Source organism: Petaurus breviceps, unplaced genomic scaffold, assembly GCF_028583685.1.
Source record: "Petaurus breviceps papuanus isolate PSGF00001 unplaced genomic scaffold, PetGlider_PUasm1.0 187, whole genome shotgun sequence".
In the NCBI taxonomy this organism is placed as follows: domain Eukaryota; kingdom Metazoa; phylum Chordata; class Mammalia; order Diprotodontia; family Petauridae; genus Petaurus; species Petaurus breviceps.
Genome location: NW_027185799.1, coordinates 10624556 through 10652475, shown reverse-complemented (window position 1 = coordinate 10652475; position 27920 = coordinate 10624556). Strand labels below are relative to the sequence as shown.

General features: G+C 39.6%; 1 protein-coding gene across 4 annotated transcripts in view; it reads left to right on the top strand.

The window, feature by feature from the left end:
- Positions 1-4937, top strand: part of ADAMTSL1 (ADAMTS like 1) — a 1086428-nt gene extending 1081491 nt beyond the window's left edge. For all 4 annotated transcript variants that reach the window (XM_069090660.1, XM_069090659.1, XM_069090661.1 and 1 more), the window contains one exon: positions 2224-4937. In XM_069090660.1, coding sequence (XP_068946761.1) covers positions 2224-2330 — 107 coding nt within the window. In that variant the 3' untranslated portion in view covers positions 2331-4937. The remainder of the gene's footprint in view (positions 1-2223) is intronic.
- The last annotated feature ends 22983 nt before the right edge of the window (positions 4938-27920 follow it).

The following is a 27920-nucleotide window of genomic DNA, read 5'->3' as shown; positions in this document are numbered from 1 at the left end:
ACACACAGAGTGACCATGTGCCACAAAATCTGGGTTCTCAATTCACTGCTCTGTTGGTCAAGCATGATGGGTGTGACCTGGGGGCTCCAGCCCTCATCTGGAGAAAGGGAAAAGTTAGGCTCCTCTGGGGAGAGCAACCGGTGGGAACCTAAACACACTCAGCGTCCAGCTCACGTGTGGGCAGCAGGCAGCAGCAAGGCCTTGCCAATTAAAATAAGCTTTATAAACACCGAAGAAGAAAACCATGAAGTCCACTTGGAAAACCACCATGGCAGGGTCTGACCACGAAACAACAAACATCCCTGTTATCTGGTTTCCTTCCCTCTCGGCCATGCGGTAACCAGAACTCTTCAAGGCGCCAACACACATGCATTTTGCTATTTGACACCCTTTTTATAGACTTGAAGGAGCTGAGGGCTGGGATGGCCCTCCCTTCTTTTTCACAGATGAGGAAACTAAGGCCCAGAAAAGTGAAGGGACTTGCCTGGGGCCACTTAGCTAGTAAGGGCTAGAGCCTGGATTCAAACCCATTTCTTCTGCCTCCTGACTTTCCTTCTCTATTAGAACATGTTTCTATCTAGTCTCCCTACCCTGCAATCCCCACAGCAGAATGTCCAAATTCGCTGAGGATTTGGTCTTTCCCTCTTCTCAAATCCTTCCATCATAAGGACTATACTTCCTCTTAAGGAAAAATACAGAAACCATAGGACAAAAAGGAAAAAATAGAAAATGAATCTAGGCATTCAGTTCTTCCTACCATGTCAGCAAGAAAGTATTCTTATGGAGACAAGCAAAGGGATATAGAGCACAGTTCATTTTTTTAAATGACATTGATTTGGTTCCTCTGCTCAGATGGCAAAGTGGCTCCTAAAACAATGACAAGTTACAAAGAAAACTGTTCACCTTAACAGAATTAATTCCCAATGTTGTCTTCTTCCTGTTCTGTAAAATTTTCTGTTCATGACATCAGCAAATATTTCCCAAGTGCCTGTTGTGTGCAAAGCTATTCACTGAGCCTATAAGGTGGCCATCACTGCCCCCAAAGATCTGTAGCATTCCTGGCAGAATGGTGTCCAGACACCAGGCCCTCAACAGTGAAAGACAATTACCTGACAAGGTGTACCTGTGCTTAATAATGGGACACTGTAATATCATGAATCTGGTGCAACCTCATAGTAGAACCAAATTAGTCCAGCATGAATCCACTGGAATTCAGTTAAATAAACAGTTATGTCTCTACTATGCACCAGCATTGTACAAAGAAGTAGTCTCTGCCCTCGAGGAGATTACAGTCTAGACAAGGGGGACGGGCAGGCTATTGGGGAGAGCACCATAGTAACCTAGGGAAGAATGTGATTGAGGTAAAGTGCTATGGGAAATTTTATGTGGAAGAAAAGGAGTTAGGTCAGTAGGATCATAGGATCATGCATCTAGAAGGGACCTTAGAGGTCATCTAGGCCAAACCCACTTCATTACAGAGATGAGGAAACTGAGGCCCAAAAAGGTTGTGACTTGCCCAGGGTCACACAGGATAAGAAGTGGGATTTGGAACTAGGTTTTTCTGACTTCAAGTCTAACGCTCTATTCTACTCAATATCAAAGGAGCCTCACTGAAAGGCTGACATCTCAGCTGCCAAAGAGAGGGTTATAGCGAGTCTTCAGTATATTCTGATTACTAATATATCTATGACGAGATATGCTAAGGATGCATTCTCACATCATAAGCATAGTGGGGGCACAACCTTCTTTTTCTCATTTGCCCTTTTTTGTCCTTTGTTTTATAGATAATAGTGAACTTTTTCCTTTTTTTAGTGCCCCCTTCTTTACCCCTTACACTGTAAAGGGTGAGGGAGGATAAATACCTTAAGAGAAGTCGCTGGCATGCATGCACTGCACAGGCAAGGCTAGATGTGCCAGGGAAGGAAAGGTAGAGAAGGAAGCAAAGGCTCCCACTTCCTCTACTGCCAGAGGAGTATGACTGGTGCATCAGATGGGTGGAGGGATCCATCAGCCTCTACAGAGAAGCATGCCTATTCTGGGCCCATATTCATCAATTCCACAAAGTGTATTTAGCACCTCCACTCCTCTGGCCCAGCCAGGCCCCATTAGCCACCCACCCCCAGCCTGCCTGCCTGGCCTACACAGAATAGCGTTTGTCAATTTGCCTATATTTCACCGTTTCCTTTCTGTCCCCTCTCCCCACCCCCTCTCCCCCTTTCCCAGTGGAGTGCAGAGACACCACCAGGTACTGCGAGAAGGTGAAACAGCTGAAACTCTGCCAGCTCACCCAGTTCAAATCTCGCTGCTGTGGGACTTGCGGCAAAGCCTGAAGATGGGGAGCAGGGGATTGCTCTGCTCTGGCCACACTCAAAGGACTCGTGCAACCAAGTGGGACAGAACTCAAGCTTTCTTCATTTTATTTATTTATTTTCCCCTTTCTTCCTCTTCCCTCCCCAATCCCCACCCACCCACACATGCACCCTCATCTGACTGACCCCCTCCTTGATATAAGGGCCTCGACAAGCTTTCCCTTCCACACTTCTGGAAGACAGAATGCGATAAAGGCAGGAATAGCTAGAATTATAAAAGGAAAGGAAAAAAAAGGTTCTAGGCTGAGCCAGGCCTAGAAAAAGCAAGCTGCTTAAAGGGGCATCCCCTATGATGACACAGAGAAGCTAGGAGAAGGTGAAGTCCACCAAAGCCACCACCGATGCCATGGGCCCCAGGAGACAAAGCCTCCACCATGCCAGTTAGCTCAACAGATGGGGAAGAAAATTGGAAAAAAAAAAGTGGAGGGGGTAGATTTGTATGTATTTACACAAACTTTGGACAACTAACAGGGTGTTTGTTTTGTTTTAGAAGAGAGTGTGTGTGTGTATGTGTATAAAACATGAATTGTCTCAGTTTGTCTCATCTGCCTGCCATGTCCTCTTTGTCACAATGAGGACAACTGGAGGGAACCAAGAAGAGCAGACCTTGAGCTGGAATGAGAACCAGTCTAGAACCCCAGCCTTTCTCCTCCTTTAAAAGGGAAAGTAGGAAACAAGGTCATGTGTAATATAAAGGGAGTGAATGGATAGACAGTGAAGAGAATGAAGGAAAAAGCACTAGGAATTAAGAGGTACAGTATTATCTGTAAAATAAAGGGGATGGGGAAAGAGGGAAAGGGTTTGTGTATACAATGGGAACTGGAGGTATGGTTTGGTACCATGTCAGAGATTGTCATTGACTTAGAATTGAAAGGGACATTAGAAGTCATCTCCAACCTGTTTCACAGATGACAAACCCAAGGTCACATAGTCAATAAGAAATAGGGCTGGGATCTGAACCCACAACTTCTTGATTCCAATCCAACCCACTTTCCTTTGGACAACACTGCCTTGTAAGAATCAGTTATCCTAGGCTCAAAAATGTCATGTGTCCCTTCAGCTCATGGGTTTGTGCTCCTTTAAGTCAGCCCTCACAGTGTTTTCTGTTTGGTAAATGCCCAAATCCTTCCCTTGGGAATGAGGGAGGCTTCTGGGGAAGGGACACTCCCCATTTGGGGTCATTATTTTCTAGGATGGCTTAGAAACACGTAGTAACAGGTGCTTTCTATTGACTGGACAGTGGCATCGTAGGAGCCAAGAGTTGAAGAGCAGGGGCTGGAAAGCTTCGTCCTTCTACCTTAGTGCCTTACAAGTAGGTGTGTCTCAGGCAATGGAAGGACGTAGCTCTTGTGAGGCCTTTGTAGCTCTGGCAGTCAAACAAGGTTGTAACCCCGTTACTTTGTATTAGAAAGCTTCATTCAACCAACCAGGAGCTCCCCAACACTAATCACCATTATGCTTGAAAGGCACATACAGACTTTCTTTGGGAGACTCCAATTTTGGAACAACTTCCCATTTCCCTTGTTATGGCAGATCCTGGGCGCCAATGCCACACATAGCACACTAATGACGGGAAGGGGTAGTGCCTCTAGAGTGAGCCACAGCACTGTCCCTCTGCCCACATAAGAATAAGGCACCACTCAATTCTGGGCGTGCTACCACCCATGCCACAGCTCTGTCTTCCACCTTAAAATTCTTTTGGGGAAGTCAACATCAAGGTCAACGGCAACATTCCTCTGCCATATCCTTCCCCTGTGAAGCAATGAGGGAAGGGTCAGAATGTGTGTCTCTCTCCGTTCTTCCTCTTCCTCCAGAATTGGGCTCCCAGAAATCATGTTATTTAGAATCAGTGTAAGTTTTATTTAAAATAAAAAGAGAATGTCTTCTATGTCTGTATATCTTTTGTGTATATTTATTAGGATTTCTTGTATAAAAAGTGCAATATTAATAATTGTACATGATGTTGTCCAGATAAAACTATTGGGGTGGGGGGATGGGGGACTTTTAATGATCTTCCTGAAATTGTGTTCCTATCAAATCGGTGGTGATGTTGTATGTTTTTCTGTTTTAAATGGCACTTGACATCTAACTTGGGAATACATTCATTCACTGTGTACAGAATACATGGTAAACTCTTACACGTGTGATGATGGGGCAACGAGAGGGGCTTAATTTGTGACATGGTAGTTTTGCATGGAGTAAAGGGGAGAACCCTTTAATAATAATGGAGTGACTGTTTCTAGTTCAATAGCTAATGGAAAAACAATGGGAAACTGTACATTTCATAACTAGTGAAACCTTTCCAGTGTAGTCACCTGTAGAGTTTTTGCACCTGGGACTATGTTTTGCAGAAACCACCAGAGAGCCACAATTTGGAATAGAAAACCCTGAGCTCTCTTGCATGGAATGAATGTACTTTCAAATGTTTGTCCTGTGAATTGTGACTTGGCAGCATCGCAATAAGAAGAAAAGGGTTGCTAAATACTGTGGAAGGATGTGACTCCTCCCTGAAAAACACAAGCCTGTATTTATATTTTTTGTACAGATAATGCAGCTTATTTATTTAAATTCTGTTGTCAGACTCGTTATTTATGAAGTCTAACTGGTTCAACATTCTGCGGAGTGAAAGCCTCACCCCTACCCCTTCATAACATGACTCTCAGAGAGGTCTCTCTTTGGTCAATGGCATTTTACAGCATTACTAATCAAGTCAAGAAGCAGTTAATGGGTCCCCACTATATTCCAGATACTGTGTGCTAAGTGCCTGGGATGCAAAGAAAGGCAAAAAATAAACAAATGGAAACAACATTGGACTTATGCAGGTAGAGAGGAACTGATAGTAGATGCTTAGAAATCAGACAACCACACCCCTGGGAAAGGAAAATACAAAACAGGCTGGACATTGCCTTCTGAAAGCAGCAGGATATAAAGAGAGCATCATAGATCAAAGGCTGAAAGAGACCCTAGAGTTTATCTTATGGTAGATTTCTACGGCTAGAGCTGAAAGGGAACCCAGGGGCCATCCAGTCCAACTTAATGCCCACATTTTAGAGATAAGGAAATTGAGTGGGCCAAGAGTGGTCAAATGATTTGCCAGAGGGCACAGCAGTAATAAGTGGAAGGGGCAGGATTTGAATCCAGGGTGTCTGACTGCAGCTAGTTCTCTTCCACAGGTACCACAAGTCAGCATGAATGATATTGGATCTGGTCCCTGACATTGACTCTGTGTATCAGATTCCTAACCTATAAAATGAGGATCATATTTATAGTATCAACTATAAAGACAAGACATTTTGTAAACTTTAAAGTGACCGGAAAATGTGAGCAACTATCGTAAAAGGTTCAATTTCCTGACCTCAAATGACAATACATAGCACACAGAGAAATGTGAGCTATGTTGAAAATCATTTCAAGAGATTATACCACAGGTAGTTTTAGGAAAATGAGGCATATTCAAGTGCAGAAATGACTCAATGGGCTGAAATCTCCCCTTGGCATTAGCCTGCGCAACAGCCCTCGGTAGATTTCTCCCTGAAGAAAGAGGATGCAAAGTATATTGTCTGCACATGCCAATAAAAGGAGAGAACAGAATAGGATGGGGTTTGAGGTCAAGGTAGCAGTAGTCTGTGGTCTGAGTCAGTAGCAATAGAAGAGCTGCCATAACCCTGTAGGTCACAGGATTTACATGTCCATGTAAATTCTGGCCACAATCGCCTTGGAATCAAAAATGTGAAATAAACAACCAAATTAGTCCATAAAACTAATATGGGAGGTTGGGGGAAAAGGACAGTTCTCAGAGTGCTCTTAGTTATAATAAATAGGCTCATAGAATTGGAAGGGGATCTTTAAGAAGTAATATATAGTCCCTGCTTCAGAAAGATTAGGTTCATTTTACAAATGAGGCAGCTAAGACCCAAAATTCAAAAAATGTAATATATGCTCGGGGTGGGGGTGGGGTGGGAGCAGTTCTAAAAGTTGTATAGGTAGTAAAAGTAGCAAACCAAAAAACTGAAACTTCAGTCTCATAACTCAAATTCAGTATTATTTTCATTCCACCAAAATTCCCTTCCAAAATAATTTGAACATCTTTGCGGAGTGTTTCAATTTGTTAACCACATTGACCAAGCATTTATTAGCAGAAGATATGTGTGTACATACATATACATATGTGCATATGTATATGTATATACACACGTATAATTGATGATCACACATCTAAAGGATGCAACTTAAAACGGAATTTTCTCATAATTGAGTCATTTTCACCATTAACATTCTATCCAAAGCACAGTCTGGTGTGCAGACCATGAGGTTGATTTTCTTTTTTTAAACAAAAGCACCAGAACTTACCCATTCACTGGAACACAGCAGTCTCAGGGGATGTGCCCCAATTTCAGCAATGAAACTGCTCACAACATCCCAGAACAATTTCAAAACAGCCCCTAGAGTATGAATCATATTTTTTAAATTCCCTTAATGTAACAAACCAGTTTGGCAAAAAGGTTCGGAGTCCCATGCAAACTGGGATTCACTAGTGAGACCTTTGGGAATAACCTGGTTTTGAGGGCAAATCCAAAGAGATAACTCAAAAAAAAATATCAAGCCGTGACAGCATTGCTGAGATAAACATGTTTCCTCCACATTCAAAGCTGTTACTGAAGAGTGACACTCATTTGGCTAAAAAAGTTCTAATGTGTAAAAGCAAATAAATGCTGATCCCCTATCTTCTAGTCATATGTCATAATATATACAGAGTTTCCCCACCCTCTCCCCCATCCACAGTGCTGCCAGATTCAGTTTCCTGAAGTTCTGCTCCATATGAGTCACTCAGAAACTCTCAGTGGTTCCCAATGCCTCCAGGATAAAGTCCAAGGTGCTCAGCCTGGCATTCAAAGCCCTCCACCCTCTGATCCCAAACTGCCTATCTATTCATCCTCATTACTCATTACTTTCCAAAACTCAAAGCAAAACTCCAAACAAACTGGTCTCTTGAGCCCCCTAATAGAGTATACATGTTCTCCTTGTCCTTCCTTTGCTCAGCTGTTCCACCTGTCCCCAACACTCTTCTCTATCCTAAAGAAATCTTATCTTCCTTCAAGAATTCACTTAAGACCCAACTCCCTTTCCCTCACTCCTTCACCCATAAGGGTGTGTTCTCATATGTGTATATGTGTATGTGTGTGTGTGTGTGTGTGTCTCCTCTATTCAAATTTAACTGTTTATTTATCAACTGGCTTTCCAGGAAGAACAAACTTTTAAGTTTTATCTACATTAACATTTTATCCATTATTTTCTTAAGTCTATACAATTAACAAATAAATCAAGCCCTGATTTATACCTTCAAAGGTTTAAAGACACACTGAAAATTTAGCAATCAGTTCTCCCAGTAAAGGGGGCTCCAGCATACACCTGTATCTATCCTAATTTAGAATTTAGGATATGCCACCTTATAGTTTTATCTTCTTATGAATATGTCATGTATGTATATAGAATAGCATGGGGGGATCATCTCAGAAGACATGGGAAAAGGAAGGAGAATAAATATTATGTAGCACCTATATCATAGCAGGTACTGTTCCAAGCACTTTACAAATATCACTTTACTTGATCCTCACAAAACTCTACAAGGCAGGTGCTATTCCCCCTACATTACAGTTGGGGAAAGTGAGGTAGACAGAGGCTAAGTGACTCTGACACTTTTAGCCATTTGAACAGGAGGATCTAACTTACCTCCCTGAAATTCAGTTCCCACATACATAAAATAAGGATAATTGTGATGCCCTATCCACCTCACTAGAGTTGTTGTATCAATCACGTAAGATAATTATTTTTATATATTGGTTCAAGTATAAAACATACCCATGTACATTTTATAGATGCATTGAAAGGCAAACACACATAATTTCAATGGAAAAGAATTTTCTCTTAATTGAATCATTTTTACCATTGACATTCTATATAAAGTAGGCATAATTATATATTACATATTATTGTAATATATATCATTATATATTATATATACATATAGTGTATCCCAAAAGTCGTAGTGCAATTTTAAGCTTTAGTAGTTTAAACATTTATTTTAGGTGCATGTACACATACACAAATATGTGTATGTTCATAACACACACACATATTATGTACATACACATCATTGTTTAGTTGTTTTTCAGTCATGTCCAATTCTTCCCTACCCCATTTGGTGTTTTCTTGGCAAATATACTGGAGTGGTTTGTCATTTCCTTCTCCAACTCATTTTACAGATGAGGAAACTGAGGCAGAGAGACTTGCCCAGAGTCACACAGCTAGTGTCTGTGCCACCTAGTTGTATACAACATACACACAGAGGTATATAGGGTATTCCAAAGTCTTAACGCAATTTTACACTAGTGCAAAAATCTTAGTGTAAAACTGTACTAAGACTTTAGAGACACCCTATATACCTATGTATGTGTGTGTATATATGTACATGCACTTAAAATAATTACAGAAGGGGGTGTCTAGGTAGCACAGTGAACAGAGCACTGGCCCTGGAGTTAGGAGGACCTGAGTTCAAATCCAGCCTCAGACACTTAACACTTACTAGCTGTGTGACCTTGGGCAAGTCACTTAACCCCAATTGCCCTGCCTTCCCCCCTCCAAAAAAAAGGCAAAATAATAATTGTTATTATTATCAAAAAATCCTTAATAGAGGTATTTTTTTTACTATGAAAAGGTTTTTTTTTTCATTTCAATTCAAATCAAGTTGTTTTCCTCATTTTTATAATTAGTACTTTCCTTAGTCTTCATTACTTTCATCATCATCATTTGAATCATAGCTGATGGCCTTGGAGCTAAAAGAAGCTTTTAGATCTGCTAGTTAGACTGGAAAGAAAGCTAGTCCCAGCCCTTCAGTTTACCAATGGGCTGAAGCCCAGAAAGAAGTGATTTGCTGGAAATCACAGATAAGTTTTATGTACCAGCTAGAGCGTGAGAAAAAAACAGCCTACATTTGGACCAACACAATACAGATGTGTATGAGTCTATAAGCAGATAGGTGGGAGAGCATGTGAATACGTATATAGAAAGATATAGAGAATATCTTCTCTCTCACTTTGTTTTCCCTCTGAGACTAAAGGACCCCTAAAATCACCGCTTGTTATTTAGTAGCAAAGGATTTGGCTCCCTGTGCCCATTCAAAAGCAGCAGATAGAGCCAAGTCCCCTTCTCATCACAGCTTTACCTGTTCCCATCAACAAAAACCACCTGGGTAGGGCTAAATAACTCAGTTTGGAAAGTTAAGGCCAGGTTTCACCATCCCACACACATACCCCAAAAGGCAGCAAGGATGCCCCTACTGGTGTTCACAGGCGGTGTATTTAATCGGGCACTGCTCCCAACAGCTCCAGCTGCAGAAGAAGCTGCAAGAGCAAGAATTCCCCCACTCAGCCTGCCCAGGGCACAATGCCCCAGTAAGTCTGCCTGTTGAGTTGAATGCAGAAGAATGCCACAGTGTCTGAAATGGGATCCTCGTTGGTTTCTGAGAAGGTTTGCCACAGAGCTTGGGATTTGTTAGAAATAAAAAGCTGATGCTAGAAATATAAATAGTCACATACCAGCAATCAAACAATGGCCACCTCACAGTCTTGGGGTGGGAAGGAAGTACAGAAGGGAGAGGGGGTGTTAAAACAGGATTTAGTTCTTGGAAATCGCTGAGCTCAGCAAAGAGAAAACAGAGTTTCTTCTCAGGATCTCACCAACCACCCAAGTCATAGATCCAAACCTTAACACAGACCTTGGGAGTCACTCCCAAGTATGAAACTAAAGCCTTCCTCCTGGCTGCAAAGATTTCTGGGGTCTGGCCCTTGATCTCCTGGTGGCAGAACCCCACCTGTACCTCTTGAAGGCAGGGCCCTCCCCACATACAACAAGAGGACTAGGCTTAACAACCCACCAAGGCCCGGGCTGTTAGCTCAGGGCTGGGGGGAGGGACAGGACTGGCAAGGGTGATAACTGTTTCACACTATTTCATGGTGTCTGGTTGGAAAGGTTCTCCCCAGAGTGTCAGGCAACAAAAAAATTGGCAGCCACTTTCTGGTTTTAATAGGTAGGGATAAAAGCAATCTCTGCTTCATACTGCAGTGTTCCATAGTTATAGGAAAATGCAACTAGTTTAGGCCTAAGTGAAGTAAACTTCCCCCTTTAATAGGAAGCAGGCTAATCTATATTGCTCACCTAATGACTAACCATTATTTTTTTTTTTTTACAGACTGGAGACACTCCAAGAGCCAAAGGTAATCACAGAACTCCCAGAAGAGTGCTCACTTCAAGGGAGAACATAAAGGCCAGGCACGACTTTGCAAATGACCTTTTCTATTTCTTGGGTGAGAGGATTAGCATGATGCAGTCAGATGTGCACACAGGAAAATGCATAGGAGTGACTTCAGAGGCTGGAGAGGGAGGGACTGGAGACCATAACAATTTGGCTCTAGGTTTCTCAAGAACAGTATTTTGGCAACCAAGTCACCAAAATACTCTAGTAGAAAGATTACTGGACCAGAAATGAAGAGATCTGGGTTCAAATCTCAAGGTATTAACCAAGAAAGGTACTAAAAAAGATTCGCTGCACTATTTATTGCCTTTGACAAAATTGTGATGAATGGAAGAGGTGAAATAAAGCTAGAGTTGGAGAAATATTTGCATTTTCCGAAAGGAGAAGAAAATGGAGACTTCAGGCTATAGCATGACATTGATTCTTGGTAAGATTATAGAACGGATTGTTAAAAAAAAAAAAGATTCGTGAGCCCTCAGGAAAGAAATGTAAATAATTGATTTTCTAAACATTTAATTGTTTTCCTTCCAAAAATTCTGTGAAATAGGTAGAGAAAGTAGTAATATTACCAATTTACAGATAAATTCATTGAGGCTCAGAGAGGTTAAGTGACTTGCCCAACGTCATAGATTCATTCATTCAATAAATATTTCTTGAGTACCTACTAAGTGCTAGCTACTATGCTCAGCACTGGGAATACGAAAAGAGGGAAAAGATACTCCCTATCCTCCCAGAGTTTATGCTCAAATTCTAATTGCTAGTAATAAATAGCAAAGTTAGGAGTTGAACCCAAGGCCTCTAACTTTCCATTTATGACTCTAACCCAAAGCCTCTGAACTTTCCATTTCTGACTCTTTTGATGGTGAATTTTCTTCCACAACTCATCAAATGAGAGAATTTCTCATTGTTGAGGTATCCCTGCAAGATAATTGTGTAACTAGATAGGCTTTACCAAATTTCTCATACCTTTTTTTCCTAGAGAAAAAAAAACTCTCCTAAAAGGACATTGCCAACTCTATTAACAAATACTGAATTACAACCAAATTAAGATGACAAGACTTCCCACTCTTAAAAGGCCCCTGATATGGTAAATATTAATTGCCATTGCTTTCCAACTACTTGGAGAAAAAAAGCATTAAAAATTCCATCCTTTTCTCATCCATGTTGTAAAAACAAGCAATTCATAAGAGAAAGCCTCAGTCATAACCAGGACAGTAGATCTCAGAAAGAGGGCAATGATGGCCACGGATGAAACTAGATTGAGGCAGAAGATTTCTGTTGTTGAGAGGATTGGATCTTAATGATTTAAAATGGACTTACCCCTTACAAGGAGGCAGCACCCCTAATGACTTTCAAATCTGGGCTGGGTTGGGTTTCAGAAGATACTATTTTACTATACTACAAAGCAGTAATCATCAAAACTATATGGCGCTAGTTATAAAAGAGAAAGGTCCCTCACTCAGACTAATGAAGCAATTATACAACATGCAAAATAAAAGAAAGATGGCAACATAGTCTTTGATAATAAATCTGAAGACCCCAGCTACTGGAGTAAAGATTCACTCTCTGACAGTAAATGCTGAGACAACTAGAAATCAGTCTGGCAGAAATTAGGTATAGACCAAAACGTTACAGCACACACTAAGATAAATTCCAAACAGAATGCTAGTGGATTTCATCTGATATTATTTCTAATTTATCTTGCTTATATCATGGTTGTGTATACATAGTTGTTTGTATATTGGGTTCCCTATTAAATTGTATTTTCCTCAAGGACAGGAACTGTTTTTTGCCTTTCTTTGTAGACTCAGTACTTTGTACAGCACCCGACATGTTGTAGATGATTAATAAATGCTTATTATTGACATGATTTGGACATAAAAGTCCATAAACTAATTGGAAGAGCAAGGAAGAAATCTATGGATAAGGAAAGAGTTTATGATCAAAAAAGGGATCGTGAGGATCATATAGATAAAATGTGGATGTATATGGACATGTCCTTTTTATTTTGGTGTTAACCCTTCCTCTCAGGGGGAACTGGGGGGCAGACTGTGGAGAATCTACCGAGAGGGAAGGCCACACAGATTGAATAGACTTTCAGTATGAGGAAGGCTATAGACAAGACAAATTCAAGACTTCTGCTTGGAAGGCAGTGTGAAATAGCTTACATGACAATAGTTTTAGAGTCAAAAAACCTGGGTTTGTATTCTATACTTGCTAGCTGTATGCCCTTAGCAAACAGATGTGCCTCAGTTTCCTCATTTGTGAAAAGGATGATGTTAATATTTGCACCACCTTCCTCACAGAGTTGTAATGAGAAATGGCCCTTTGACCAGTGTAGCCAACAATCCAGTCCCAGGGAACTACAAGAGGCATAGAGTCACTTAAGTGATTTGCCCAGGATCAAAAAAGTGTCAGGAAGTGTTTGAACCCACATTTTCCTGACTCCAAATGGAGCAGACTATCCACTTTGTCATGTTCCTTTATGTGTTATAAAAAGAAATTTTGTAAACTCTAATGGTTCATACAAATATCAATTATTATTCCCACTCTCTTTCTTATAAGTGGGAAGAATCAGAATCCACAATCCCCTTTTCTCTCTGAGGGTTCTCTGGCAGAAATAATATCATTTTCTCATCTTAGCACTCTTTTTTTTCTGGCTGGCAAAGTAGTGGTTCATTCAAAGCTCTTCCCCTCTCTATATTTCTAGCTCCCTACACTCACAGCAAGACAAGAGGCCATGCGGTTCTCTCCATTTCTGGTTCATGGCCAAGCTGAAAGCAGCTTTCCCTCTCTGCCTGGTTTAGAGAACAAATGACCTCATGGCAAATAAGCCAATCCAGTGGGGACCAAAAGAGGTGCTGATTTGTAATCTAATCCCAACCTATTAAAGAATATTTCTTTGTCTGTGTTTTTAAAGTTAGTGTTAGAATTTTATGCTCAAGTTATGAATTTCATGTTTGTATTGAGCTATAAATTTACCCAGAAGTCCATATGCTTACAAATACTCATGAAGTAAATATATGCCTTATTGCTTTATTAAATGTTATTGAGAATATTATTTCTTATTGGCAACAAAGTCTTATTGAGTGAAAATCATCTCTTGGTAAAATATCCTAACTGTTGCAGTTGGGAATTTGAACCATGAAGTCCCTTCCCAGGGTAGTGTTTATAAAACTATTTCCCTTGTATCTTCTAATTAGTGAAGCACCAAAAGTAACCTTGATGTGGGCAGTCTTCCCTGAAAAATATGGAAATTTGAATTTGGGGTAGATGAGCTCGATTAGAAGTATTAATAAAAATCCCCAATTTATACTAGGTCCAAAGGTTCAAAAAACATAAAGAAGTATCCACCTGTTTTCCTTCTACATAACTCCATTTTCTCTTCTGTATTAGGTACCTATGAATGTCAAACCTATGTTCCCAGAAAGATCACAAAACCATACTTCAGAGGATTAAGATGGGAAGAAATAATGGACCTAAAGATGGTACTTTGAGGACTATTGTTATGAACAGCATAGCATAATAGCCCCCCACCCCCACCCCATTCTTAATACTAACCATAAAAACTACCAACTAGGCAGAGTCAAGATGGCAGAGTAGAAACAGGACCTCCTGGCTGCTCCAGCTTCCACCGTCCCCAATCCATGTAAAAAGGGGACTCTACACAAACTTTGGAGCTGCAGAACCCACAAAATCACACAGAGAAGCTAACCTCCCACTGAGGACATCCAGGGAGGCCGGTTGGAGTGCCGAGGCTTTAGCCCCAGGGTGGGCTTGACCAGCCTCTGGCCAGAGGGACTCCAGATCAGCAGCAGCTGTGGCCATTTCCAGATTTATCAATACATAGATGCGAAGTACAAAGTGAGAGGTCAGGGCAGTCTGGACTTTGGGACCCAGTAAGTGGGAGTGCATGGCTTTTGCCCCTGGGGTGAGAAGCGGCTGAGACTCCTGCACAGCCAGCCAGTGGCAAGTGGGGGCTTCAGCTCCTGGCCTGCAGAGTGTAGGGGAATCAAGCACCAGTCTGAGGGGTAATCACTCTTGCTTTAACCTGCTTGGATCTGGATTGCAGTCTAGGGTGGAGGTCCTGGGGTGTGTGTCCAGCTTGCCAGAGTGTGTGGAGACCTCAGAGATGACACCCATCTAATACCTCCGGCAGCTGAGAAAACCCCAGCGTTTGGGATGAAAGCTCCCCTGTCTGGTGGCAGAGTCCTACTGTGGCAAAAAGCCCAGGGGTCAAGTGCCTGAGGGGTGACATGACCAGGCAAAGGAAACAAAGCAGACAGAAGATTCCAACATTACACTCCTATTTTGGGAACAAAAAGGAGCAAAGCATGGAATAGCAGGAAGACAGCAAAGTCAGAACTCCTGCACCAAAAGCTTCAAAGGAAAATACAAGCTGGGTACAGGTCATAGAGGACCTTAAGAAGCAGATAAGAGACGTGGAGGAAAAATTGGGAAGAGAAATGAGAAAGATGCAAGAAAATTATGAAATGAGAGTCAACAAATTTTCCTCCTGACTGAGGAAAATCAAACCTTTAAAAATAGACTAACTCAAATGGCAAGTGGATCAAAAAGGTAATGAGAAGAATGCCTTAAAAAGCTGAATTTGCCAGATAGAAAAAGAATCTCAAAAGCTCACTGAGGAGAATCATTGCTTTAGAATTAGATTGGAGCAAATGGAAACTGATGACTTTATGAGAAATCAAGATGCTGTTAAACAGATCCAAACAAATGAAAGAATAGAAGGCAATGTGAAATATCTCATGGGAAAAACCATTGACCTGGAAAATAGATCCAGGACAGATAATTTAAAAATTATTAGACTACCTGAAAGCCATGATCAAAGTAAGACCCTAGAAATCATCCTCCAGGAAGTTCTCAAAGAAAACTCCCTGATGCTTTAGAACCAGAGGGCAAAATAGAGGTTGAAAGAATCCACCAATCACCTCCTGAAAAAGATCCCAAAAAGAAAACTCCTAGGAATATTATAGCCAGGTTCCAGAATTCCCAGATTAAGGAGAGAATATTACAAGCAGCCAGGGAGAAACAATTTGAATATTGTGGAAACGCAATCATGATAACCCAGGATCTGACAGCTTCCACACTGAGGGATCAAAGGGCTTGGAATATGATATTCTGGAGGTCAAAGGAGCTGGGATTAAAACCAAGAGTCACCTACCCAGCAAAACTGAGTATCATGTTTCAGAGGAAAATATGGTCATTCAGTGGAATAGAGGACTTTCAAGCATTCTTGTTGAAAAAACCAGAGTTGAATAGAAAATTTGACATTCAGATACAAGAAGCAAGAGAAGCATGAGAAGGTAAACAGGGAAAAGAAATCATAAGGAACTTATCAAAGTTGAACTATTAACATTCCTACATGGAAAAACAATAATTGTAACTTATGAAACTTTTCTCAGTAGTTGAAGGGAATAGAAATATGTATGTGTCTATATATGAGGGTATATGAGCATATGAATACATATGTGAATGTGTGTATATATGTTTACAGGTATACATAGATAGAGGGCACAGGACCAATTTAACAGGAAGGGATGATACTATCTCATATAGAAGAGGCAAGGGAAAATGGTTACAATGGAGGGGAAGAATAGTAAGGCAAAAGGGAATGGGTCAACCTTATTCCCATTGAATCTGACTTGAGGAGGGAATGAAATACACACTAAATAGGGTATCTCACCCTCCAGGTGAGTAGGGGGGGTAAGGGGAAGAGAGGGCAGGCTGGGGGGGAGGGAAGTTGGAAGCACCCACTTTTGAAAAGGGACAGGATCAAAGTAGAGAATAGAACAAGTGGGAGGTGGGATAGAAGGAAGGGAAATATAGTCAGTCTTTTACAATATATCTACTATGTTATTGTTTTGCATTAGCCACATGTGTACAACCTATACTGAACCGCTTATCTTCCCAGTAACGGTGGGTGACAAGGGAGGAAGGGAATGAATCTGGAATTCAAAGTTTTAAAATCAAATGTTTGCATATGTGTGTGTGTGTGTGTGTGTGTGTGTGTGTGTATATATACTATTATTAATACTATTTTACATGTAATTGGGAAATAAGATATACAGGCACTGGGGCATAGAGATCTACCATGCCCCACTGGAAAAGTTGAAAGGGATATGGGAGAAAATATGAGAGAGAGCAGATTGGAGGAGGGGATATCCTGTGGGACTGCTATGTTGGGGTGGTAGGTAGGGGAAAAACGGGGAGAAAATTTGTAACTCAAAATCTGGCGGAAATGAATGATGTAAATCAGAGGTTAATAAAGTATTTAAAAAATGAAAAAAAAACTACCAACTAAAGAAGGCTAAGTCATAACTTTTGGGCAAAATACAATAATGCCATATGCTTTGTCCTAGTTTTCTGAATAACAATCAAGAGATATGATTTAAAGACTTTTAATTACTCTATAAGAGAATAACCTTTAAATCAGGGATAATCATTTACCCATCCCAACTCATGATGATGGTAATGTGAGATTTAGATGTCATCCTGAATGGAAGCAGGTAGAAGAACTGAATGACACCTGTGATGCCCAAGTCTATGATATTGGTCCTCCAAGTTTTTGCCCCATGGACTTTTACTTATATTTTCTGGCTTCTCAGCAATGTCTACTAAAATCTTTCTCCTTCTTTGAGCCCCAGATACCACTCCCTCCATGAAGCATTCCACGTACTTCTCTTCAAATAAAATAATCTGGGGCAGCTAGATAGTACAGTAAATAGAGCACGGCCCTGGAGTCAGGAGGGCCTGAGTTCAAATTTGGCCTCAGACACTTGACACACTAGCTCTGTGACCTTGGGCAAGTCATTTAACCCCAACTGCCTCGCCCTCGCCCCTCCAAAAAAAAAAAAGACAAAAAAAGTTAGATAAAATAATCTTTCCTTACCAAATATTCTCAGAGCCCTTTTATCTGGCTTTCCCCTCTTCCCCATTACATTTTTACCTCATTTTATACTTACGTTGATATACATATAAGTACCAACCCATTAGATTTCCAAGCTTGGCTTGGCAGTTAAGATAATAGAGGAAAGAGACATAAGGGACCCAAGGTGCTTACATACTCAATGAAAAACAAAGAAAAATAAGAGGAAGAAGGGAAAAGAGGAAAGGTCTTTGGAAACATACTTGAAAATAAAAACCAATCAAAATTTTGGATGAGCAAAGTAGAGTGTTAATACTTTTTAAATTGTTAATTAATTAATTAACTAATTAATTAACTAAATTAATTTTTAATTTAATTTTTAAATGCTATAAGGTAATTGAATCATTTAATAAACCAGAAGCAAAACAGATGAAAGAAACCATACATTAGAGCCAACAAGATTCTCAAATAGATAAGTGATACCTTAGGAATAATTTCTAAGAATTTAAAATGTTAGTAAAAGTCAAAAAACCAAATAAAAGAAGGGCTCAAAAAAGTGAAAAATCATAGGAAGAACTCATTCTAGCATTCAAATAATATTTTTAAAAATATTGGGAAGAAAATAAGAAAATTATCAGAGAATATTATTTTAAAAAACCTGTAAAAAAAGTCATAGGAAAAGCCAAAAGCAGTCTTACCATCACAGAAAGTATCAATGCACATGATTCAATACAATTGGAAATACAAACTCATAAAATCACTGTGAACTATTTAAACTACTGGAAAACGAGAAGTCAAATGAAAGTTCTGGAGGACAGATGATAACTGATATCATAGAAAATTTAGGAAAGCAAAAGAACCGAAACACTATATTCAGGAAAGGTGCCAAAAAAAATCCCAAAATTAACAAAAAGTACAATAAAATACAACTCAAAAGAATCCACAGGACCCCAGCAAGGAAGAATATAACATTCAACAATCCTAAGGGATATATTACCAGGTTCACAGGGGACTTTTCAAGGAGGAGCATTAATAATTGGAAATTTTGGAATTAAATATTTATAAATATCCCTGAACCCAGAATTATCTATCCAAAAAAATTCAGTTTGCTGTAAGAAGACAAAAAAATGGACATTTGAGAAGCAAATAGAAAAGTTTACAGGGAGATAAATTCATGGCAAGAAAATATTTTAACAAACAAACCTTCCATCCAAAAAGATAAGTAATCAAAACAATTCAGTAAAGATTTGAAGTACTACAAGGTATTTAGTGCTGGATTTGGAGTCAAAGCACCTGAATTCAAATCTTGCCCCTTCCATTTGCTACCTTGGGTAATCTTAAACAAGTTATTTAACCTATCTAAGCCTCAGGTTTCCTCATTTGCAAAACAAAGTGGTTGAACTAATTGACCTTTGATGTCCCTTACAGCTCTAAACTTAGGATCCTATCATTCTAAATCAAGGTTAAAAAAAAAAGTTGCTAACAAAATGTTAGCAACCCTCAGGGCACTGTTTGGCTTAAATCATTAAATGTTTTTTTTTTTTTGTTTTGGGGGCTTTTTGCTCTTTGGAGGGCAATTGGGGTTAAGTGACTTGCCCAAGGTCACACAACTAGTTTTTGTGTTAAGTGTCTGAGGCTAGATTTGAACTCATGTCCTCCTGACTCCAGGGCCAGTACTCTATTCACTGTGCCACCTAGCTGCCCCCTAAATCACTAAATGTTTTCTTGCTAAAAGGAAACTCTTTAAGTGAAACCACCAAATCCACTAACAAAACAAGATATGAAGACATACTAATTTAGCTTAAAGTTGTATTGTTAAATTGGAGTTAACAACAGAAACATTAAGAATAAGTATATAATCCCTTTCTGTAGAAGAACTGAAGAAATGACAAACCTAACAATTGTAATGCTAAATATAAACAGAATTAACTCTCTAATAAAATTGAGTCAGAAATATAAAACTGAGATAGAGAGATAGAGGGAGGGAGAAGAAGGAAAGGAAGGGAGAGAAAGGGGGAGGGGGGAGAAGGGGGAACAGAGGGAGATAGAGAAAGACAGACAGACAGAGATAGAGAAATACAGAAACTGTATTTAATCCAGAAAGATTTAAATTCAAAGTGAATAGATGGGAGGTAAAACAAAGATGGAGGAATCATAGAAAGTAATGCAGAGAACTACCCTCCATGAATTCCTCCAAACAGATCTTAAAAATACACCAGACTTGGGGCAGCTAGGTGGTTCAGTGAGTAGAGTACCAGCCCTGGAGTCAGGAGGACCTGAGTTCAAATCTGACCTCAGACACTTAACACTTAACTAGCTAAGTCACTTAACCCCAATTGCCCCTCAAAAAAAAAGCAAAAAAAAATGCACCAGATTAAATCCTTATGGGAAAAATACAAACAAAGTCCTCTGTCCATTTCAGCTTGGCATAGGGTGACAGACAGGGAGGTCTACAGGCACTGGAGAAAGGGTCTCCAATAGATAGACTATACACCAGCACAAGAAGAGGTTTTCAATCCATATGAGGTACCACTAGAATAATACTGGGCTACTTGAAATGGGGACAGATGATGTAAAGTGGCAGTTTTATCACCCACTACCCAGTTCCAAGTCATAGATCCAGGGTAGAGTAAGAAGGGAATCTTTGCAAGGAGGTGGTGTTGCCAGGAAGGGGGCCCCTGAGGGGTATGCTAGAAAAGGAGAAAGTTCAGAAACCAGCAGCAACACTGGTACTGCTCAGACCTCAAGGTCGGAGTAGGATCTTACATCTAACATCTGGCCAGGCCTGCAGAATAACCAAAGTCAGAATCCCAGACCAAGGGGAACCTACATTTTTTCCACTCTAAACCAGCAGAATTTTCCAGCTGGCTGATATGGGCATAGTACAGTTGCGATCTCAAATCTAGGTCAGGAACTTGTAGAGTTTAGACCAGAGAGAGAAAGAAATAAGACTCCATCCTGGAGAAAGCCCACTTTGGGAGCACTGAAAACTTGCAAGTCCCAAGCCTGTTCCTGAGATCTTGGAACAACTCAACACTCAATACCCTCCAAGAAAGCAGGAACAGGACCAGCCTACACTTTCCTTCCAGAAGTGTGACAGAGTCCAGCCCTAACCACAAGTCCAAAGTCAAGAAGTAGACTGGAATAATAAGCAAATAAAAAAAGAACCCCACTATAATGAGAGACTATGGTGGCAGAATGCTTAAGACATAAATGCAGAAGAAGAGAATTACTCTAAAACATCTACAAACAAAGCCTTAGAGAAAAAAAAACACAGGTTAGGCATAAAGTTAATTAGAACTCTTGGAACAGATGAAGCAAGTATTTTTTAAAAGAGCTTTAAAATGTTTTTATAAATGCAATGAGAGCACTTGGAAAAAATTGGAAAAGAAATGAGAGCTATGGAAGAAAACATTGAAAGGGGAATTAACAGTTTGGCACAAGAAATACAAAACCTTGCCCAAGCAACAAAATCCTTGAAAACTAGAATGGACCAAATAGGGAAAGATAGTTGGAAGGGAATGTAGCATCTTTCTATGTGCCAGGCACTGTGCTAAGCACTTTACAAATATCATCTCATTTAATCCTCACCACAGTCCTGAGAGATAGGTAATATCCCCATTTTACAAGTGAAGAAACTAAGTCAAAACAGATGTTAGTGATTTGCCCAGGATTACACAGTTGGGAGTGTCCGAGACTGAATTTGAACTCAGGTCTTCCTGACTCCAGGTTCAGTGCTCTATGCAGTGCACCATCTAGCTGCCCCAAAATAGAAGGCAATGACTTCATGAAACAAGAAATATTAAAGTCAAAAGGCTGATAAAAATAGAAGATATAGTAATGGTATAGCAAAAACAACTGTCCTGAAAAAAATAGATCAAAGACCAAAAAAAAAAATTTAAGAATCATTGAACTGTCTGAACTCTATGACGAAAACACATTCTTTTTCAAAAAATCTTAATTTAAAAAACATCCCATCTCTTAGAACCAGAAGGCAAAAGTGAAAATAGAAAGAATCCTCTGATCACCTCATGAAAGAATCCACAAGATGAAAATTCCCAAGAACAGTATACTCAACTCAGAGCTTCCCAGTCAAAGAAAAATATACTGCAAACAGCAAGAAAGAAAGAATTCAAATACCAAGGAGCTAGTGTCAGGATCACACATGATTTAGCAGCCTCTACTATAAAGGAATAGAGAACATAAGTATATGATATTCCAGAAGGAAAATGATATGGGCTTACAACCAAGAATAACTTACCCAGAAAAAAAAATGAATGTAATGACACAGGGAGAAAAATAAAAGGAATTTTAATGAAATAAGGGATTTCTAAGTATTGCTGATGAAAAGACCAGAAATTTAGAAAAACTCTGAAGTTCAAACACAGGAGCAAAGAGAAACAAAAAAAAAGGTAAACATGAATGAATAATGATAAAGGACTAAACAAAGATAAAGAGCTTACATTTTAAAATGGGGAGATGACCTGTGTCCCTTCCAAACCCTATCATCAGGATTCATAATGAGTTCAAAGAGACAAGGTCTAGAGTGATGTTGTTTATGTATTCATCTTTTTTTTTTAAAGCAATTGGGGTTAAGTAACTTGCTCAAGGTTACACGGCCAGTTATTTCTGAGTGTGGTGCTAAGTATCTGAGCCCCGATTTGATCCCAGGTCATCCCGACTCTGGCGTCAGTGCTCTTACTCACTGCTCCACCTGGCTGCCCCTTTTATGTATTCATCTTAAGAAATAGAATGAAAGGGCGGCCAGGTAGCACAGTGAGTAAGAGCACCGGCTCCAGTGTTGAGATAGACCTGGAGATCGAATCCCGGGCTCAGACACTCAGCACCACACCCAGAAATAACTGGCCGTGTAACCTTGAGCAAGTTACTTAACCCTGATTGCTTAAAAAAAAAATAGAATGAAAAGAGGGGAGGAAAGGGAAGGAAGGTTAGAGAAAATTGTGTCATTTTATCAGGAGTACACAAGTTGACAACTAAATAAACAAGAGAGGATTGGGGAGTGGCAGACACTGGAACCTCACTCATCTGAACTGATCAAAAGAAGGAATATACATGCATAGAAGGATACAGAAATACATTTCATACAATAGGGAAATAGGAGTGAAAGGGAAGAAAGGTGTGTGGGATTAGAGGAAGGGGAGATTAAGGAAGGGATTAATCCTAAACAAAATAAAGTCTAAAGATATAAAAAAAAATAAGCATAACTCTTTTTGAGGTGGCAAAGAATGGGAATCTGAAGATTAAAGATTATTATTAATTAAATAATTAAAATTATTATATTAAAGAACCGTTATGAATGAACTATGGTTTGTTGGTGTGTGTGTGAGTGTATGGAATATTATTGCGCTCAACTTTTATCAGTATAATGGCCACCATAATTCCAGAGGACTAATGATAAAACATACCACCCATGTCCTGATAGAGAAGTGAAAAACTCAGGGTGCGAAAAGAGACAAATGTTGGGGTGGCAAGGGGTGGCCAATGCAGAAATTGGTTTTGCTTGAATACACATGTTTGTATTGAGTTTTACTTTGTGTTCTCAATTATGAGTTCAGTTGGGGTAGGACTAGAGAAGGCAGATCTTTTATCTTAGCAGATAAAACAAATAAAAATTTTTTTAAATGTTGCCCAGAAAAAAAAGAGAGCTAGAGTGATGATATAACAAAAAGTTTAATTCAAACCAGAAAGAATTAAGAGATAAAAGACATTATATTATGCTAATATATTCTACAAAGTAAGAGTATTACAATTCTAACTATATATTCTACTAATTCTGTGGTAAATTTAATAAAGAAAAACCTTTATATAGAGGAAAGACCATTAGCTTTGGAGTTAGAGGACCCAGTTTCAAATCCTGGCCTGTGACCTGTAGGAACACAAAGTCCAACCATTTAACTTCTCTGGGTCTCTGTTCCTCACCTATAAACAGACAGAGGTAAACTAGGTGACCTCTAAGATACCATATCACATTAAATCTATGATCTCATGACTCCACAGTCTTGTAAGAAACAATATATTAAAATGACCAAAAAATAACAACCATAAAATTGACTATTGGTGACACTCCAGGGAAATGTTCACTCTAATATACTGTTGGTGGAATTTTAGATTATGAAAACATTTGGGGGAACAATATGGTGAAAAACAGCACACAGCAAAACTGATCATACCTTTCAATCCAAAAACTCTTTTGCTACATCATCACAAAAAGAACCTTTCAGTTTACTGACCTTGTTTGACATCGTGTCTCATACATATATGTGGTTTAACATATACACACACACACATGAATATACACCTTAATACACAAAAATAATACATATGGCAATATTTCTTTGTATAATTCATCAATAATTATAGCCCCTCTCTATGTATCAGGGGAAAAAATGGAAATAACCTATATGCTCAATGATTGGCAAATAACTAAATAAATTATAGCATATTTAACACACTTGAATACTATAGTGCCTTAAAATTATAAATATGAAATAGGACATATAAAAAGATATTCTATAAAATTATGCAAAGTGAAATCAGACCAAAATTGTATATACTGCACATTGAGCACAACTGAAAATAAAACTAAGACCACAGCACTTCAGATAGACCTAGAAAAACGGACAGAGAAAAGACATTCTTTGGGGTTTTTTTTTTATTGTTTACTAATTTGTTTATTCCGACTTTGCTAAATGCCAAATAGTTTACCTAAAAGTTTAGTCACTTTGTATGTTTATTTTATTAGTTGTTTTTGTTAATGGTTATTAACAAACTATTTTATTTCGCTTTAAGAACAGGGATTGTGTCATGTTTTGTCTTTGCATCCCCAGTGTCCAGCACAATGCCTGGAACAGTATCATCTATAATCTTATTAAATATTTGATGAATTGTTGAATATCAGACCAGTTCTGACACTTGTTATCTTTGGCAAAACTGATGCTTCTCATTCATAGCATCCCCTAGAGCCCCAATCTTCTGGATCATAATACAGATATTTATGAGATATAATGATACATAATACAGATATAATGAGATTCTGCCTGTCCCTGTGATTGTCAACCAAACCCTTAAATTTTGACTTAGATTGATGAGTAGCACCTGGACCCAATAAAGCCCTTGAATTCAGAATCAGCCACATGTGTGCCATGCATCTGATAACACAATATACAGATGTCACTCACCTCCATATTTACAAAAGTCAAAAATCCATTTTAAACCATGGATTTCCCAGCCTGCTCCTAAAGGAAAAGTTTATATATGTGCAAACAGAAATTAAATGTACAGTTTTATGTGACTGAGGAGAAAGTAGACATTCGGGAATGGTCCTCCTGATGTACATAAATAATGTTTATTTAAGCAAAATGCTTAGTAGGGTCTGATTGATTGCAAGGTCAGCATTCAGACCAAAAATCATGCATGGGAAATCTCCCTCTTCTTCCCAAGATTATATAAACAGGCTCCCTCCACATCTCTGGGATGGCTAAGGTTGACCTCATTTACAAATCCCAAGAAGAATATACTAGACAAGCTGTGAACAGCTTAATTACCAGATGAGTAACTCTAGGAAATGTTTAATGACCAGACCAGGGGATGTTTTGATTAAAGTTTCTTGTTGGGTTGGCTTCCCCTGTCCTACACTAGAACACTACTTTCATGACAATAGTTTTGTTTTTTTAATGAAGATACTGACTGAATTGTTTGAAGAACAGTTGTCAACCATGTGACCAGGCCACAAGCAGCCCACAATATTCCCAAGTATGGCCAAATCAGATCAAAATGTAGTTATTATCTGATTTTAATGTGTGGACATATTCATTTTCTTTAAGTCAATATGCAATGCCTAATCTTTATGTAAGTTTGGTCACCTCCCCCCTTTTGTATTTGAGCTTGACATTGCTTTAGAGTCAGGGAATAGAAACAGAAAACATTGCTTTGGTCAGTCAGAATCGGCCCTGGAGATCAGAGAACCAACATGGTAGGCCAAGCTCTAGAACCAAGGACAAGGTTGCACACGTTATTATTTGGAAAAAACTTCATCTTGACAAGGTCTCCATCCTGGGTGACATTGGGTATCTATCTCAGGTAGGACTCAAACCCAAGTCTTCTTGGCTTTGAGGACAGCTTTCTAGCCATTATGCCAGTGTGCTCTCTAACTAAATGATCCTTGAAATTAAGCTTCCCTGCCTACAGGAAGTTCTGAGGCATAGATCTACAGATTTAGAGATGGAAGGGGCCTTAATGGTCATCTAATTCAACCACTTAATTTTATAGATGAAGAACCTAAATCCCACAGAGAGGGTCATACAGAGACAGAATTTGAAAATCCCATGTCCCGGGACTCCAAATCCAGTGTACTGTCTTTCTACAGTATCATATGGCTTTTGAACTACAGTGTACTATTTATTCTTACCTCATTTGAGAAATATAAAGATCCCCATTGAAAACCTTCTATATTCCCACAGGAACCCGAGTTCTTAACCCTAATCTTTAATGCAATTTTCTACCATATTTTATTCAATTTATTCAAAGAGACTTTTAAATTTCCCCCACTTCTTTCTGAACCCTTACTTTCCATTATATCCCAAGAGTAACTATCATTCATTTTGCTATATCCTCTTTTTTTAACACCTGCTTCTTTTTCTCCTCCTTCTTTAACTCTGTCCATTATGGGTAAATTCCAAAATGCTGCCATATGTTCTATCAAGCAAGAATTGGGAAGGGAAGAGGAGAAAATGATGTCTTAAATTATCAGGTATATTATCATCCCTCCTGTGCTTGGATTTGAGCTGGTTCTTGCCCAAGGCCTACCTCACTCTGGTTAGCCCTCTACAGAATTTAACTTTTTAGCAAGTTTAACAATCCCAAACCAATAAGGCTACTACAAATTGGATTTACCTGTGTAGTTTATATTGTGAAGCTACTATACCAAATCTCCATTTACCCAGACCACACATGTACTCAGGCATAATTACTACTTCCCTGCAAACCCTCCCTCTTTCTCAAGCTTTATAGTTAGTGCTGAATGGTAGCTCTTTAGTGCCCACTGATGCACCACCACAAGCTCCTTTGTGAAAGGAGTGGGAGTTCCTGCCTCTCTGCTCCCAAGTCTTATTTTCTACAGTTTGCTGGCTTCTTTCTCAACAACAACCCAAACCATGTTGGGACAGACCCTAGGGTGGGTTCCCCACTGGGGGCCCTCAGTCCTCACCTGCTCAGGGGGAGATCTCTAGATTTGCCTGACCACCAGCTCCACTAGTTGCCCCTCAGCTTTCACCTTCTATCTTACTGTACTGGCAGCCCAACTTAAGTCAATAGTATCCAGGGAATTCTGGCCTTAGCACTTGCTCTCTTTAAACTCCCAGCCTCATCCTTCAGCCCCCTCCAAGCCAATCCCTCTGCCTTCCTCGGGAACAATGCACCAGTCCCACAAAGAGGACTCTCCCTACACAGCCAGAAAGACTATAGTGAAGGCAGTCAGACAGTGATCTGGGTTCCATCTTCCTTCTTCTCCTCCTCTGTATTTGCAGGGATAACCACAATGCCACCTCTTATCCCAACCTGCCAAGGCTGTTACCAAATGTAGGTACAGATCAAATACCTTGAATGACTCAAGCTCTGCGTTGGGGTGAAATAAGGCAGTCACTGAACATTTAACAAAGGTGCCCCAGCACAGCAAGAATATACAGCAAAGAAACAGTGGTACTTAGCTTATTTGGGCATGGCTCCTCTCTCCTCTCCATTTCCAAGTGCTTCTGGTCCATGAGTCATGAGGGTATGCTGACTTACGTGTTCTTAAGCACCTACCAAGCCTGAGAGGTGCAGATCACACACAGCTGAGACTTAAGCCCCTAAATGACCAGAAAGCTGGGTCAAGGAAGCTAAGACCAATCAGACCCTCAAGGCAGCTTTCAGGTAAACCTTCCAGGGTTGTGTGGGTGGGGAGGTAAAAAGCTGAGTTATGGAAATGCTAGCCCTTTCATTGGTTGCTACTGTGGCTAAGACCAAATAGTTACTTGAACTATCCCATTTAATTAACATGCTACAACATCAGGTCCCTAAGGGAGTGAAAGATATTTCTTCACTAGTGAAGGAGATGAAGGAAAATGCAATATATTTATTTTTCATTCATTCATTCGTTTGTTTATATCTGATTCCCTTATAACAAACTTCTGTAAACTGTGAAAACAAGTGGTACCTGGCAGTTTACGGTTGACTACAAACGGGTGAATAAAGACCTTATGCCTACCTCTACAGTTGGTCTCAGTCTCATCGGTGTTATAGACCATGTAGCTCAAACCCAGGGGAAGTAGGATGGGGCTATCAACCTTGCCATCCT